Source organism: Taudactylus pleione, unplaced genomic scaffold (genome assembly GCF_031769625.1).
Source record: "Taudactylus pleione unplaced genomic scaffold, aTauple2 ptg000290l, whole genome shotgun sequence".
Taxonomy (NCBI): Eukaryota; Metazoa; Chordata; class Amphibia; order Anura; family Myobatrachidae; genus Taudactylus; species Taudactylus pleione.
Window position 1 is genome coordinate 7,861,473 of NW_028284692.1, and position 17,131 is coordinate 7,878,603.

The 17,131-nt window shown below is 42.7% G+C and overlaps 1 protein-coding gene across 1 annotated transcript in view; it reads left to right on the forward strand.

Moving 5' to 3' along the window:
* The first annotated feature begins 1,859 nt into the window (after positions 1 to 1,859).
* The window catches only part of TIMP2 (TIMP metallopeptidase inhibitor 2), a 61,091-nt gene continuing 45,819 nt past the window's right edge, over positions 1,860 to 17,131 (forward strand). The window contains exon 1 of the mRNA XM_088482716.1: positions 1,860 to 2,120. Within this exon, the coding sequence (XP_088338842.1) occupies positions 1,985 to 2,120 (136 nt within the window). The 5' untranslated portion in view covers positions 1,860 to 1,984. The remainder of the gene's footprint in view (positions 2,121 to 17,131) is intronic.

Genomic DNA, 17,131 nt, shown 5'->3' on the forward strand with positions numbered 1-17,131 from the left:
ACCTAAGTCCCCCCTGGGGGTGCCTAACCCTAACACTCCCTCCCCCTAGCTTAACCCTAACCCTCTCGGGGGGGGTGCCTAACCCTAAGTCCCTCCCGGGTGCCCTAAACCTCCCCCCGCGCGGCTGTCCGCTCGCGGCGCCCGGCATCCCTTCGAACGGGATGCCGGGCACCTGTCTCCTGGCGTCGGGGAAATGACAGGCGCTAGATATAGACGCCCGGCATTTCACCCTCGCCGGGATAGGACAGTCGGGGAGCCGGCATTATGTTCAGTTTCTGCATTATAATGATGAATGTTAATCGTTCAAGCGCACTCCCGTTTGTAGTTATCGTTCATCGTCCATTTCAGAATGTCCAACATAACGATTTTCATTAAGGGAAGGAACATTTTTCGTTCATCGTTCATTACACTTCAAAAAATCGTTCACTTTTTCAAGGGAAAATCTGACAGATAATCTGACAGAAAATCATTGGTTACAAAATCGTTCCGTGTGTATGCACCTTTATTCTGACATAAGCCTTGGATGGAGATAAAGTCCCAACCAACCAGCTCCTAACTGTCATTTTTCAAACACAGCCTGTGACATGGCAATTAGGAGATGATTGGTTGAGACTTTATCTCCGTTCACTCTATCTCCACCCAAGACTTAGTAAAAAGACCCCCTAAATTGTTCTCCTAATGCAATTGAGTTTTTCCAAGCAATTACACGATAAACTGGTAACAGAATTGTAGTGACAGTGACAATTTACTGCCACAGTATTCTTATGTGTAATGTGTTATACTGGAGAATATGTATATATTTGAAACTGCAAGTCTATCAACAAATAAAGTCAGTTGTATACTAAAATCTGTATTTGATTTTAATTTCACTTAATTCAGGCAATTTGAGAGGGTCAGTCTCTTCTCTTCTCCAATCCATTCTTTATGGCCATTTAGCATAGGTGAGGAATGGGGGGAAGGGGTGGAGAGTGAAGACAGGGGAAGGGAATGGACAGGGGAGGGGTGGGAGTAGTTGAACAGTACAAGCAGCAGCAGGAAGTAACTGACTCACTCTTAGCTTTTTTGCAGACTGGTCACTGCATAAACAAAGAAAATGATACAGGGACTTTCATTTTCTAAGCTTTGACATTAACTTTGACTTTTAAAGCATCTATTGCAGTGTTTTAGCAAAAAGGAATGGATAGGAAAAAATAAGGGATTTTGACCAGAAAAAAAATTGAGATTTCAGAGTGGAAACACTGGTCTGCAGTGCATCGTAGCCAGGGAGCATAGCCGTTCACTGGATCCTGCTGCCTGCAGTAAACCAAGTACTGTCTTTTGGAAAAACATCATTTTTTTTTAACCAATGAGTTGGTGTTAAAAACAAATTGAATACTTGTCAGCTCTCCACAGCATATCCTAGTAACTAGCTGCTAGCACATCGGGCAGAGAATAGCAGTGCTCAGGGCTGCTACTTACACCCATTCTTCCAGCAATGCAGAGCACCCTGGACGTGTAGGGGTTAATCTGCATGGGGGGAGGGATAAGCAGACATCAGAGCTGGCTGGTCCCTTCTGCAAAGTGAAGAAGCTGGATGGGCAGTTGCGAAATGACCTGAGAGGCAGAACAGAAAAGAAAATAAATTGCTGGGACAGGACATTTCTGTAAAGGTTGTCCCAGCAGATACATTTAAGCGGTATTTGCATAGATTGCATTGTGATTTGTAGCATTATTATCACTTTCAAATCACACTGAAAACATGAATTATTATAAATATGCTCCTCTGTATGGTCCCAGCCTCACGCTCACATTGTATGATGATGATCCCAGGCTCACACACACACTGTGTGCTGGCCGGCTGCCTAGGAGGAGGAGTCTCGGCCCCAGAGCCCCTCTGAATTCAGACTAGGCGTAGACAGAAGGCACAGCTCGGGATAGCCAGCGATCTCTGGACTTACAGCATTCATTGCTCTCCTCTCACAGGGTTCTACATGTGGCTTTGAGAATGCGGGCAGCCCCGGTTTCTGGCCTCCTGGCCCCCGTGGCTCTACTGCTTCTCCTGTGGCCCTCAGAGCGATTCACTGATGCCTGCAGCTGCTCACCCGTTCACCCACAGCAGGCCTTCTGTAACGCAGACATAGGTGAGGCCGTCAGTGTGGGCACGGGGGCTGAGTGACTTTGGGGTGATGGAAGTTCCCTCGACCAGGCTGCTGTGGTTTTGGGAAATAGGGTGTTGTTGGAAATGAACGTTGTGTGATGATGTTTGTCATGTTGCTAGGGCACCATCCTGGGTGCTGGGCAGAAGCTGCTGTTGGGTGCTGATGAGAGTTGATCATTTGAACATTGATGTGGGCGCTGATGGGTGGTTGTTGCAATTGGCTGCCCCAGGAAGCCATACACTGCCAGTTTACTGCTGTCATCAGGTCTTATGAGAGTTGACTTTCCAGTAGAGCTACTGGAGTTGCATCTGCCTGTGCCACGAAGCCTCCAGCAACCAGTTATTGATGAAAGTTCAATGGAACGTGTTAATTTGCATTCAGTTAGAAATAGAAGATTAATGTTCACATAACAACTTGGATTGCCATACCTGTCTTCTCAATGTGTTTTATTTATTTATATATAAATATTTAGTCTGTCTGTATTTCATATATTTGTTTCTTCCAGGTTATCTAAATGATTAACAGTGGTTGTTGTTTCTCAGATTAATCATCTCAGATATGTTTGGTACTGAATAGTTTGCTCTTACATTAATATTTAAAAATAATAAAATCACTGTACAATCTCTATCCTCTGGTTTAGAAGAGTTGTCCTATCCTTGCACTGTCCCTGTTTCATATTTTATTTATTTATTATAATGAGATGCTTGTAGACTTCTCTACACACTGTGATTTATTAGATTGGATTATATATTCGGTGACCTAGGAAAATAATTGGAATATTTGCCAAACTATTAAAATCATACTGGTACTTAAGCAGAAAATGTTTCTGTACATTTAAACATACTGTAGCTCAACTTGCTGTGAAATGTTATTGCAGATATTAGTTACCTTTTTTGTTTCTGCTCACTGCCCTTATTTGCTTTTGTAAGTAAACAGAAGCAACATGGAACTCTATGTAGCATAAATGACATTTAAAATATATTGTTTTTAAAGAAGAGCGAACTTCCACACAAAAGCTCATTTAAGGATGGATGTTTGGAAATGAAATCATTAAAATAGCATTAGGATAAGTCATTGGGGTGGGGATTTATCCCTGTGTTATTGTGTGCTGATATCGGCTGATTCATTTATGCATACTTGCAGATACATTGGATTCTCTCCTCGCTTTGAATTGGTTTGTTTGTTTGCCTCTGCAGACAGCACACTAGTTGCATACCACCTTTGCCCATTAATTATATCCAGATGAAGAGAAAACGGGGAGGAGAGATGCTGACTTAAAGGAAAACATTCCGTATTTTATAAGTAGCTCTCCCGCTTCCTTAAATGGGCAGTTAGGCATATGAGCAGAATTTATTGTGTGATGTCAATATGCCTCTTCAGCATATTTGTATTTTTACATATGGGTACGTGCTTTGTGGGAGTAGCTACAATAAAATAGAATGGAATAGATCTGGCTTGTACTGTAGATATATTATAGTAACTCATCCATAAACAGTACTGACATCAGTGCCACTTTTATGCTGGTAAATGTGTGGGGTGCGATAGAAAATAACCAGATCTGTCAAAAATGTAGAAACCAACATTAGGAATATGTAAAATGTTGTGTTTAAACAAGTTGAATGTTCCCTATAATTTTCCTTTGCCTTGTTATATGTACTAGAACTAACATTTTCTGTGGATATGTGATTTTGAGAAGTCGTTGGACTTTTTTTTTTTTCTTTTAATAATTCATTTTTACATATTTTACTTTTAAAGTTGATGTCAATTCCTTTAAACATATTATTATTAGATATTGTATTACTTTTTTCTGCTAGTTTTAACAAATGAGGGGGTTAGTAGCACCTCATATGCAGAAGATTGTGCGGTCTTTTCAGAAAAATGGTGCTTACCTCATCATGATTGGACCTTGGTCTGAGGTGTGTGGGGGGGGTGGTTTCCCCCTTGATCCTAAGGAACCTAGTGTTCCTGCTAGGCTGTTTTTAGTGGGGTACTGCGCCCTGCATGATTTTAAAATGCGCCCTGCTTTTATGCTGAAACAGTCGGCCCGAAGCCGGCCCCACCCGAGGGCTGCAGTGTCCAGCGCGGGGGAAACGTTGCAGTGAAACAATCACTGTCGGGTGAGTAGATGGTGTGCAGAATCTGATTTATCCTGGGGTGGACTGGCACAGGAGACGGAGGGGTTTCTGAAGCTTGGGCCAGACCCCATTTAAATTACTGGGGCCGGTATTCAGCCGGCTGAGTTGTACGAGATGCAACCACGTCATTCATTTATAGCATTTGCCAAATGCAGCGGAGCTCTCGGCCCTGTAGGTTGGTTGTGACTTATTTGGGCCAAAGACTGCAGCTGTGTCTGGCTGTCTAAGCCTCTTACAGAGTGATGTCTTGGAGTCAGGACCAGTTGGTCAGCAGGGGGAGCTATAAATATATATATTTTTTGAAAGTTTAAAAGAAAGTAAACTATGTACCGCCAAAACCGCGCTGACTGTCTAGCCGGGTCAATATTCGATCACACCTGTAACTGGATCACTTTTGTTGTTTCTAAAGTAAGTAATTCTGTTCTGGCTGTAGATATTGGCATAAGAGGATGGTCCTGCTGCATACTTGCCTACCCTCCCGATTCAGCCGGAATCCTCCCGAAAATTGGTTGTCGCTCCCGGCCCCCTGGAATGGCAGGCAAGCCTCCCGTCCCCTCCACGGTTACAAGAGAAACTCCCACAGTGGGGGAGGCCGATGACGCGATTCATGATGAATCGCGTCATTTTAGCCCCACCCCTGCTTTACAATGCCGTAATCTCGGCATTGTGTAGCGGGGCAGGGCCAAAATATCATGCTCGTGTGGCCACGCCCCCTGCTCCACCCACAAATGCCAGGTAAGATGACCGGTTGTGCCCCCTATGCCAGCCACGCCCCCCTGCTATGCCGATCTGGCTGCTCCCTCCCGGAAGGGGCAGCCAGAATGTTGGCAAGCATACCCTGCTGAAAGCTTGTACTCCTATTTTGAAATAAACTGTGACTTTGCCTTGGCACTGAGACATCCCACAACACCGATAAAAGGCAGTGCATGACATATTACTATTTCATAGGCAGGGGATTTGTACTTATGTTATTAGCATGACAATAATTAGCATTTCCAACATTAAATACTTCACTCTACTGGCATTCATCTATGACATGTTCAGTGTAGACTAAAATTTTTTGTTCAATGTTTTTTTTTTTTCACCTATTATAATGCTAACACACTGTTTGTCTTGACTAATTTCAGTTCCTATAATTCCATGTGATATCTAGCACACTGGTATTCAGATAGTGTTACTGTGTAAAATTTTGTTTAATAATTGTGATCTCAATTTTAAAATATATAAGTTCCATTGCCCCTATTTTAAATAAAGAAAAGAAAAAGGAAACATCAATTGGGAGTAACATGGCTACTTTACTTGCCATGCTGTCCACTGAAGCAGACGTGGTGACGTCATGTTGGACCCCACCTTCTCTCCTCCTCCACCAGCCTAAAGACTCTCCTTCTTCTCCCCCTGCACATGGAACAAGGACTGAATGTAAACATAAGTATGTCTACATCTTCCTGTCTGTGCCAGCCTATCTGCTTTTCTGCTGGTTGTGCCAGCCTATTTGCTCTTCTGCTTATTCCCTTCTGCACCTGCCCTTCAATTATCTGAACAAGCCTCTCTGTGAGGTCTATGTACTAAGCCTTGGAGAGAGATAAAATGGATAGAGATAAGGTACCAATGAAACAGCTCCTAACTGTCACTTTATAGGCTGTGTTTGAAAAATGACAGGAGCTTATTGGTTGGTACTTTGGGGTCTATGGATCTTATTCAGACCTGCTCGCAATATGCGGCCGCTCTCTGGCAAAAAGGGGCCGGACGTGTACCATGACGCCACTTTGCTAATTATGCCCGCCCTTTAAACTGAGTTTTGTTTGCCTGACACGCCTGCGTCCGCAAAGCCACTCCCCCGTTTACAAGCACCTTCCCCTGTAACCACCCACAAACATCACTATCTGTCACTCAAAGTAGTGCTCTGGCTTTGTGCTACGAGCACACGATTCCCCATCGCAATGACTGACTTATGCATGCGCACTGAGCAACAATCGCCCGGCAGCAAGCGATCGCGCCTTAGCGAACGGGTCTGAATCAGGTCCTATGTACTATGCCTTGGAGAGAGAGAAAGTGGAAAGAGAGAATTGTTTGGTACTCCGTACATTTTGTCTCTCTCCACGGGTTAGTAAATAGACCCCTAAATCTCAATCCACTTTATCTCTCTCCATGACAGTGTCTGTATCTAATTTTATATGTCAATCTTTGTTTTCCCATCTGTGTCTTTTCCACCCCCCATTTGTGTTTGCGTATCTCTTAACTGTTTGTCTGTCCTTTCTAGGTCCTCCTTGTCTGTCTTATTTTTCCCCCTTTATTGTTTTTTAGAATAAAAGAGGATGGAGGGGTATCTCCAGTGATAGCTTTTCCGATTTTACAAGTGGTGGTACACGTATTGCCAGCTATCAGCCTATCAAGGTTGGTTTTCACTGTAAAATAATTGCAGCTTTATATCCTGCTGCTAAATTTGCCAGTTTATTGGCACTAACTGCAAATCACAAGCTATTACATTTGTCCCCAAATTGGCTCCTATGTACTATACTTAAAATTACCTTTTAAAGATGGGCCAGTGCTACGTGCTTGCCCCCCAGGCTAAAATTTAACAGCCAGCCCCTGTATGTGTCCCTTTTGTACTGGGGATTGATTTCAAACCTCTGGATGTCATGATGAATATTTTGCGGCAGCAGTGTGGCCGCAATCTTGTGAGATGGTTAAGTGCATAAATACTCCTTTAGAGATGACAGAGTGGCAGCATCTAGAGCCATATATTTTAACTGGTAGAAGTCTTGAAAAACTAATTCTAGCAGCATGTTCTAACACAACCAAAACCCTGGATTCATCAGTGGAATTATTATTTATTGGTTATTTATAGGTAAAAGTTAGGTTTGAGTTGAAGTTATGTAACGTAGGTACATTGGGCCTGATTCAGAGATGGGCGCAATGCCAATGTTTCTGCATTTGAGCGATTATCACGGTTTGTACATGCGTCTGAATGGCACTCTGCATGCGTCAAGTTTCATTACCGACAGCAGTGGCAGCGAAGATTTGTCCACAGTGTGATTGACAGTCAGGAAGAGTTTGGGGGAATTGGCGACGAAAAAGCAGACGTGTTGTGGCCATTTTGGAGGTGTGTCGCAGACTGTAACTGTGATCCCATACTCAGCAAACATGGCTCCAGCATCTCAGTTACAGTGGTCATTCTGAGTAACCATAGTCAACTGATCTGCAACCGGTGCTGCGTATTGGTGTGAAGCTGCCAGTGGGCGTCTCAATACAAATCTCAGCGGCTGTAACATTTTCATATATTCGCACAGCTGCAGCGTCGTCATTAGCGTACATCTCTGAATCAGTCCCATTGTTAGCAGAATTGCACCATCCATAAAAATAATAGTACTTGGGACTACCCTTACTGTAATCAACAATCAGAGCGATACACAACATTTTGTTTACAAGGTAAGTATTTTTTATGATGGCATATTAAGAGTCTGGAAAGCATGGGCCTAATATCCTTGTAATTCTGCACAGCCATTGATATCAAGTGAGTACTGTTTGTGGTCTGATACATTGATACATGACAGGTTTTATTAAGCTGTTTGCAGACTATTTTTGTGGATCTGAAAAGCATGAGGGTGACATCTGTATAGAAATGATTTGTACTTGGACAGGTTACCAATGCATTAGTGTTTTTGTAGTTGTAATTTCACATGAAAAAAGTCCAATCTCTTAGATGGATTTTCCGCATCATCTACATATTTGTTTCCATGGCAAAATTTTCAGTTCTCTAATATATTTATTTTTCTGCTTTCTATACAGTATACTCTTAGTATGAAAATAGATTTTTACTTCAGGATTCAAAAAATTTCCATCTTCAGATGCTCATTCGTGTGACCAAAAATCACCTTTTCTTTCTTTTTTGGTTCCTCTCGTCACCTTGTCTTGATTTGCCGCATTTCCTCCTAACACTTCGATAAAAGAAATATGTGCAGACAAAACTCTGAGATGTGAGCTCTGCCCAAAGCTGGTGCAAAGTGGCACGCTAATAATTCGGGCTGAGTCTGAGATGCACTCTTTTGCCATACCCGCGTCAGCAAATTTATGGTAATGCTCGCCCATAAGACGGACCATCTTCATACTTACAAATAGTCACCTCTCAGTCACCAGCCAGGATCTGCCAGCACATTTACAAGACATTTCTGACACCGTGTATCTCAATTGCATCAGCCCCTCTGTGTGTACACACCGTGGGATGCATGTGCTATAAGAGTTTTTAGGGATTATCACACGCGTGCAGTGGCAAAATATTGCTCAGCTCTGTATACATCAACATTCCTATGGTTAAGCTATCATATAATAAGATAAAATGATTTTTTTTCCCCTCACGTGTAGACATGCATGTCAGCAGGCTGGAAACATAACAAATCACTAAGGGGCTGTTTCAGCATGCAATGCTGAGCGCAGATTATCTGGAATCTGTGCGTGCACAGGACACGTTCAGCGAATGTGCATAACAGGTCCTGTATGATCGCACGCAGCCCCTGCCAGATTTATGGGGTGAGGACTGTTGACTTTCCTGGAAACCGTGGCGTGTCGGCCCTGTTTTTTTTGAGTGGCAAGGCCAGGGGCTGCGTCTACGGACGCAGTTTCCTGCCTCGTAAGCCGAGGCTTACTCAGCTGGCCGGCGGTGGTTGCGATGGTGATCCTTGCTGGGATTGCAAATGGAGAAGGGGGTGACTGACACCACCTGCTGCATTTGCATATTAGCAGGGACAGAATTGCAAAGCAGCTTGAATGCAGCTTAGCAATTCCATCCTAAGCTGAATCACCCCCAAAATAATGGATGCTATTAAATAGCTATGGGTATATTTGAAAACCCTATGTTCATTGATGTGATCAGGTTCATTATACATGTGGAAACAGTTGTTTCCGCATGTTACAGTATTTGCATATTCATGTTATGGATTTTCCTTGTGTTCAGCATAAGCCCGATGCGCTGCACCATCCCCATACACTAGCATAGAGATGTAATAAATGAAAAAAAAAATGTAAAGTTTTCCGTAGCTTGACTGTGGGGACCAATTCCATCTTCTGGGGGTGACACCCCGCTGAGCACCACTCCTTCCAGTTGGAAGAGGGTCCAGAATGCCAAGAGAGATCCATTCAGATTCTGTCTCTTCTGGCCCCCGCAGTGCGCATGCTTGACCTAAGTTCACGCATGTGCAGTAACTCTCTGTTGGGACAGAACCTGGCAGTATAAACTCTTAGCGCCTATGTTATGTGTTAGTGTTCATGGTACAGCGTGGTTTGGTGCAGCTGTCCCGGCACTTGAGCAGTGAGGAATTGCTCCTATATATTTGGGTCTTCTGCGCAAATTGCAGTGAGTTTGAATCTTTCCTTGCCATTATTGATGAATAGTTTTTTTCTGAACTATGGAAATACTATTTTTAAAACCATTTGTCTGCAGAGGCATAGATAAATTCTCCTAGTCACAACACCTAGGCTCCTTGTCTATTGTCTTCTCTCCTTGGGCTCTATTCAGTTCAGCGCAGATTATCGGGAGCTATTCAATTCAGCACGCTGTTTGGTCCGACCTAAAGGATTTCTTCTCATACCAATTCTTCTCAAAAGTGCCAGCCGCGATGCTGTTTTCCGTTTTTCCTCATGGCCGGCACTTTAGTCAGAGAATGCATGCTGTACAGACATTTATCATATATAACAGTAGCTTCTGTGCATTTCTCACATTTAAACCTATTCAAATTCAAAAACACTCATTTAACTACATACCCAAGTAACTACCTCTTAAATATACTATCAGCTTCCAAGTTGTGAAACATCTGAGACTCTTGGTCCTCTAGTTATACCGTGCTAGCTTACAACTGTAAAGGAACTGATGCTTTTTAGGACCCTGGTTTAGTACCACCGAGCCAAAGGGCCTGGATGTATTTGTGATTGCTCCAGTTTCTGTTTCTATGCAGCTGCCTATCTGCCAAAACTCATGGATTCTCCTTGCTTGACCTTGACTGTGTCTTACTGAATAAACAGGCCCTGTATGCTCACATCATGCTGGAAGGCAAATAAATATTTTAACAGGAGAATGTGCTCACACGAATAGCTTGTTTTGTGTGACTTGAGTATTTTTTCAATCCATTTTGTTGGTAGATTACATGGAAGCGGTTACTAACTGCATGGTCCATTTGTCCTTACCATGTATAGAATGCATGCCCAGCAAAAGTTTTCCTTTTTCTTGCTGAATGTACATTCAATCAGCTATTTGCTTGCTTTTCAATGCAGTTCAGCTCCACCTCAGCTGTTTGCTGAGTGCATTCCAAGATCCCCTGTTCCTTGTTCTGTAGCCTGAAGCTTAATATACTTCTCAGGAAGTCTACAGACCACACTGTGGCTAGGAGGAATACAGGCTCCTGCTGACCGTCAGCACTAGCTCTAGTACAGATCATGCCAGGAAGTACACCCCCTCCTGACTTGGAGAAATTGTGACCACTCGACTGTTTTACCAATATCTCCATCATTCCTTCTTGATTGACTGACTTCTAAAATGTACAGCCATTCTATAGTCACATTTCAGTCCACTTCTGAAGATAATTTCTTTACAATTAAGGTTATAGTCACAGTAAAAGAACAATTGTATTTTGTTTAAAGCTTCGCTATACAGTGTTACATTATAGTGCTAGGTACTAAGATGCTCCATATAGTGGTCTGTATGCTGCTCTTTCAATGCCAGATACGCCAACAAGGCAATAAGTACAAACTATCATTATGAAGGGGAGGGAGGTCATAAACAAGTGAGGGGTCTAACTTCATTTTATGGGGAGATTTTAAATGAAATATCTAACATTTAATTTATTGTATTAAAAAAAGAACTAGTTATATAATATGTATGAATGTAAGGAAATATGTTACAATGTTCTCAGAATTTTAACTTATGTTATTTCTTAACCCCCCAGCATGCCTGATGTTAAATCAGGACAAATTATCCACACAATCCAGACTCTCGTGTGCAGAAGGTACAAAAATAGGTCAATAAGCCTAGTACAGACTAACACTACAACGAGACTTATGGCGCCAAAATCAGATGACAACCGAAGACTGTAGCTCAAACTAAGGAAATTAATAGTGACAATCAATGTACAAGATGAAAAGCACTGACAGACTGCATACTGAGGAAGCCGCTGAGAGGTTGTGGAGGCGGGGAAACACATTTTTACCACTTTTAGGGGCCTATTCATCAACACTAAAATAACTTTTTTAAGGACATTTTCCTAAAATAACGTTATTTTAGTATTCATGAAGAGACTTATCACTGATATCTCCTTGCTAAGTCCCCCTGCGTTAATTTCCACACTCCCCATACATCAGTATAGGGATATGGAAATTATGGTATTCATCAAATTCCAAAAATGATGTATTTTCGGAATTTGATGTAGTTACTCTTCGCCACTGTGAGGTGGCGAATAGCAGGTAACACTTACCTGTGTCAGCGTGGGCAGGTCCCCCGGCGTCTCCCTCCAGCGCTCTGGTCTCTCCTCTGGCTCCGTCTGCTATGCTGTCCTATGTTCTCCCAGTAGCACACAGTACTGTTTAGAAAAAATGTTTTGTTTTTTTTTCTAAACAGTAGTGTGTGCTGTTGGGAGACCACATGACAGCATAGCAGACAGAGCCGGAGGCTGCTGTGCAGGCAGGTAAGTGCTGGACGCGGGGGAGGTGAGCGGGGGGGCAGGTCAGCGGAGGGGGGGTACTCAAACTTACAGCATCTGTAGGCAGTGCTGCACATGCGCTGGTTTTACAGATGTAACAGCGCATGCGCAGCACTGCTTCCAGCTGCGGTAAATTAGTGTAGAGAGGGATAACTATGTATTTCCTGAAAAGCTGTCATCGCAAAAATGACAGCTTTATCGGAATAGATAGTTATGGAGAGGAGGAATGATGAATTCCTCCGGTAATTAGGCAGAACTCCATGCGAGTTCTAAACCTAATTACCTCCAGAGAGAGTTTAGTTATGATGAATAGGCCCCTTAAACATCAGCTGGATATTGGAGATGTCCTTTAGGAGTTTTTTTTGCATTTAATCTGAATTCTATCCCTCCAGATATGGCTTAATACCAGGGGCCAAATGTAATAGGGTGAGAGTTTAGAAAATGTGAGTTTTCTCACACTTTTTAAACTTGGCCAATGTAATAGTCTGAGAACAGGCAAACTCGCATGTTTTTCAGACTCAAAAAACTCTCATGATTTTAAACTCTCATCCAGATGTTTTCCCATTTTGAGATACAACTCGACCAATGTAATAGTGTGAGGGTTTACTGCTAAACTCACGTTTTCTAAACTCTCGCCCTATTACATTTGGCCCTAGGACTGCACTAGTAGCTGGGAGGTGAGACTGCTGTAACAATTTACTGACTCCAGCCAAGAGGACATGGTAAACTTATATACATATTATTTGTACCAAATGCCATTGTGTTTATTCATGCCCATGATGGACTTTCCAAACTAAGATAATTGAATGATTTATGTCTCTTCAAACCATCATTCTACCAACTCACTGATACTGCTTTTATCCGAAATTCCGGGTTTGACCCCCGGAGGTTGGATCAGACCCGGAATTTCTTCGGTACCGACCCAGGATATTGAGTTGGCGCCATTCACACCGGAGCTGGATCTGCAGAGACCCGGCTTTTCCGGCGTTGAAGTGGACACTTGGAGATGACGTCATCTCCAAGTGCCACTGAAGCTGGCCAATCAGCAGGCATGCGGCACGATCCAGGTCACCGTGACCCGGATCGCGCCTTTACACTGCAGGGTTTCATGGGTTATTCCCGTGTTAAACCTTGCAAGTTACCTGGGTTGGATTGCCGGGTCACTCGACCCGGCAATCCAACCCTTTCCCCTTTTACACTAAGGAGCTACCCGGGTTAACCCTGCAATAACCTGGGTTTTAGCTCTGGTGTAAAAGGGGTATGAATGAAAATGTTAATACGAGACTTTCTGCTGCTACAATATTAATACAGTTTGACATATATTGCTGCTATAATACAGACATGAATGAAAGTCTTTGTTCTGCTATAATATTAATATCAGTTGATATATGTTGCTGCTAAAACACAGATGCAATTGCGATACTTATTCTGGTTGCAATATTAAAACCAGTGGATATATATTGCTGCCATTATACCCAAAAAAAAGCTGCTGGATATTAATTTTCATTTATTCATGCTATGAAGGGGAAATTGATGCTTTGATACCGGCCGGTGTTTTAACATTGTATTTTTAATGTTTTTATATTATGAGGATATTTTAAATCAAAAAATTTCTGACTGTCATGCCGCTTATCCACTTGCTGTATGATTACAACATTGTAATCGTACAGTCGTTCCTCTTCCCCTGCAATACCGATATGTCGTCCAGTGCAGGCACCCTCCCTCATCCCTGAACATGGACGAATCTGTTGTTATCGGCAGATTGACCGTCATGTTCAGGCGATGTTTGATGTCGGAAACGACCAGCGGGAGCGCGCATCGCTGGTCGTTTCCAACATTAAACTGCCCCATTTATGCACGATTAACGAGCGATTGAATGATAACGATGTCGTTATCTTTCAATCGCTCATTTATATCTGCAAGTGGATACGCGGCTTCAGTGCTTTTCATTTTGTATTTTTAAAGTTTCTTTCTCATGTGGATTGAGTAATTCCTCTAATTGGAAAACAGCAGATAATCAGGTGATTGCACTGAGCATTTGATTGGCGTCAGGTTTCTTGTGTGTACAAAATGCTAATGTATATTATGATATTGTATATAAACCTGTGACGTTTAGGATCTACAGTATAGGATTTTAAGTACTGTCTTTTATAACATAATTTGAGCTATTTGACGCAACTTGAATGCTCATTCACTAGCCACGCACACAGAATATTCCATAGTCTCCTATTCATATAGAACAAAAATAGAGGTAATTAAATATTTCTAGTTAAACCACTTGACTGACTAAACAACTGAGAAAGATGACTGAGCTCTTGGTTGCTTTTATATGACCCATCCATTATGCATGCAGCATTTTTCTGCCTTTTGTCACTTGCATTTCTCCACTGCTCCGAATACTGGCTGAATTGAGGAGTGAGCTACTGACAGTAGAACAGAATAATATAGCAGGAGCCTCTTGTTTTCTCAGTACCTCCCATGATGGCACTGTCACTGGCAGAATACTACGTGGTTGCTATACATCCAAAAACATCCATACATACAGCATGATATTCCATACAGGCAATTACAACCAATCAAGCCTTTCATTGCTTCTTATTTATTGCAGTAAGAAATCTCCGGCTATCCTGACATGTCAGTGTTACTAGGGTGACCTCCAGCTTTTCCCATTCTTCTGCCTCTTGCATCCATAGTGTACTCTCTTCTCCCCTACACAGTTTTCTGAGTAATGTACTGTATGTCAACTTGTTACTGTGCACCCCTTTCTGATGTACTCTTCTAGAGGAGTGCCTGGGGTGATATGAAAGGAACATGTGTGTGACTGATATGCTCACTGGAGTACAAAAGTTTAATATGTAGAAGATCCTTTTTTTTTTTTTTTAATTAAACGGCATTAAGAAAAGGAAGTTAACAGCTCTGGTCATTACAGGTGGCAATAGGGCCAGGAACTTTCCTGCTCACATACCTTGTATACCCTGTTTTAGATCCAATCTCTGGAGCACTCTTTTTAAATTGTCCCTCCTTTAGGTCTCCGTCAATGGTAGCTCCAGAGCTGGGGCTGCAGCGCAGTCCTAATAGGGGAGCCACACTAACTGCCAGTGAGACCCAGCTGGTGACGTTTGGCAGCGTGTGAAATGGCAGTTGGTGTGGCTCTCCTATTTGAATGATAGACTGCGCTGCAGCCCCACCTCTGGACCCACCGCTGGTCTCCGTTATTGGTTTGTATGAATGAAGAACTTCACTGGTTCTCAAAAGAGTTTTTATTTTGTTGCAGAATATATAATATCATCTATGCCAGTGGTTCCTAAACTGTGCGCCGTGGCACCCTGGGGTGCCTTGGGACACTTGCAGAAGTGCCTCAGGTTGGTGGTTCAGCACCAAATCAAATTATTTATGGTCAATGTAATGTAAATATGTGCACAAATAGAAGCTCAAACCTGTCCAAGACCAAATAACTGAGCCTTAGAATGACAGGTCAGCACAATGTACTTCACTTTACTATTTTACTACTTTTTTTTTTCCAGAATTTCTTAATAACAAACTTAAACTTAGGGTGCCATGAAAACAGTGCTGATACTCTAGGGAGCCGTGACTCAAAAAAGTTTGGGAACCACTGATCTATGCTATACAGGTTGAGTCTCCCACATCCAAATATTCCGAAATACAGAATATTTTTAGCATGACTGAGATAGTTACACCTTTGCTATTTGATGGTTCAGTGTACACAAACCTTGTTTAAGGAACAAAATTATTAAAAATATTGTATAAAACTACCTTCAGGCTCTGTGTATAAGGTGTATTTTAAATTCATTTCATATAGGTACACAAACTGTTTGAGCCACAAAATATTGCAAATTATCTGCAGGCTGTGTGTATAAGGTGTATATAAAACATAAATGCATTCTGTGTTAAGATTTGGTTCCCATTCCCAAGATATCTCATTATGGTATGCAAATATTCAAAATTACGGAATATTCCGATATCCAAAATACTTGGGACCAGGGGTATTTTGATATGGGAGACTCAACCTGTATATATTAGTGCTTGTTCCGTATGTGCACTTCTACTTAGTAACTTGTGCTTTTGACATTATATGATGCTGATGTACAGTTGGACACATTGCACCAAAAACACCGTGGAAATGCGGCAAAAAAATGTGTCTGCACGGGAAGCATATGTGCCAGTTTTACACCAGGAGACAACAGTGGTATAAGTGCCAGGTTTGTACCAGGGAAAAACACAGCTATATGGCCTGGTTTATGCTTGGCGATGTAGCTCAACAGTGTTAGTAGTGAATGCTAAAGTTACACTACAAAACTCGTACACAATATAGTATTTTAATGAAGTGTCAATATATACAATGTTACTAATAAATGCATTTACCATATTAAATTAAACACAAATACAAAATAAACATACTAATTAAATAAAATAATCTGTTGTTTTCCCCTTTAAAAAAAATCAAAATGAGAATGGCCACTACATCCTATAATGTAGCAGCCTCACTAATGATTTTATACAGTGAGTGGGGTCTAGATGTAATCAGTCACTTGCAAGCAACTATTGATTGACCACAGGGGTGTATTTAAGGGTCAGAGCGCCCCTGGCAAAATAAGGGACTGGCGCCCCCCCTCCCCCCCCCCAGCTCTCCCCACTCACAGCCCTGTCGCTTCTGACAGCTTTTACTATTTTTAATATTAAAAGAACACACATTGGCTTCCACAGGGAAAAAAAACATCCAGTCCCCATTCTAAGAGCCAGCCCTAGCAGGTCCCCTTCTGTGCCCCCACTCCCCAGCCAGTCCCAGCCTTTTATGTCCCCCACTCCCCAGCTGCCCCCTTCTAAGTCCGCACTCCCCAGCCAGCCCCAGCTGACCCCCTTCTGCGCCCCCACTCAACAGCCAGCCCCAGCCTTTTATGTCCCCCACTCCCCAGCAGCCCCCCTTCTAAGTCCACACTCCCCAGCCAACCCCCTTCTGGGCCCCCACTCAACAGCCAGCCCCAGCCTGTTATGTTCCCCACTGCCAAGCCAGTCCCCCCTTCTAAGTACCCACTCCCCAGCCAGCCCCGACAGATCCCCTTTTGTGCCCCCAATCCCCACTTCTTACCTTGTTGCTGCAGTGCTCTCACGGGCCGCGGCTCCTCTGTCCTCTCTTCAGCAGTGCGGCATTGTG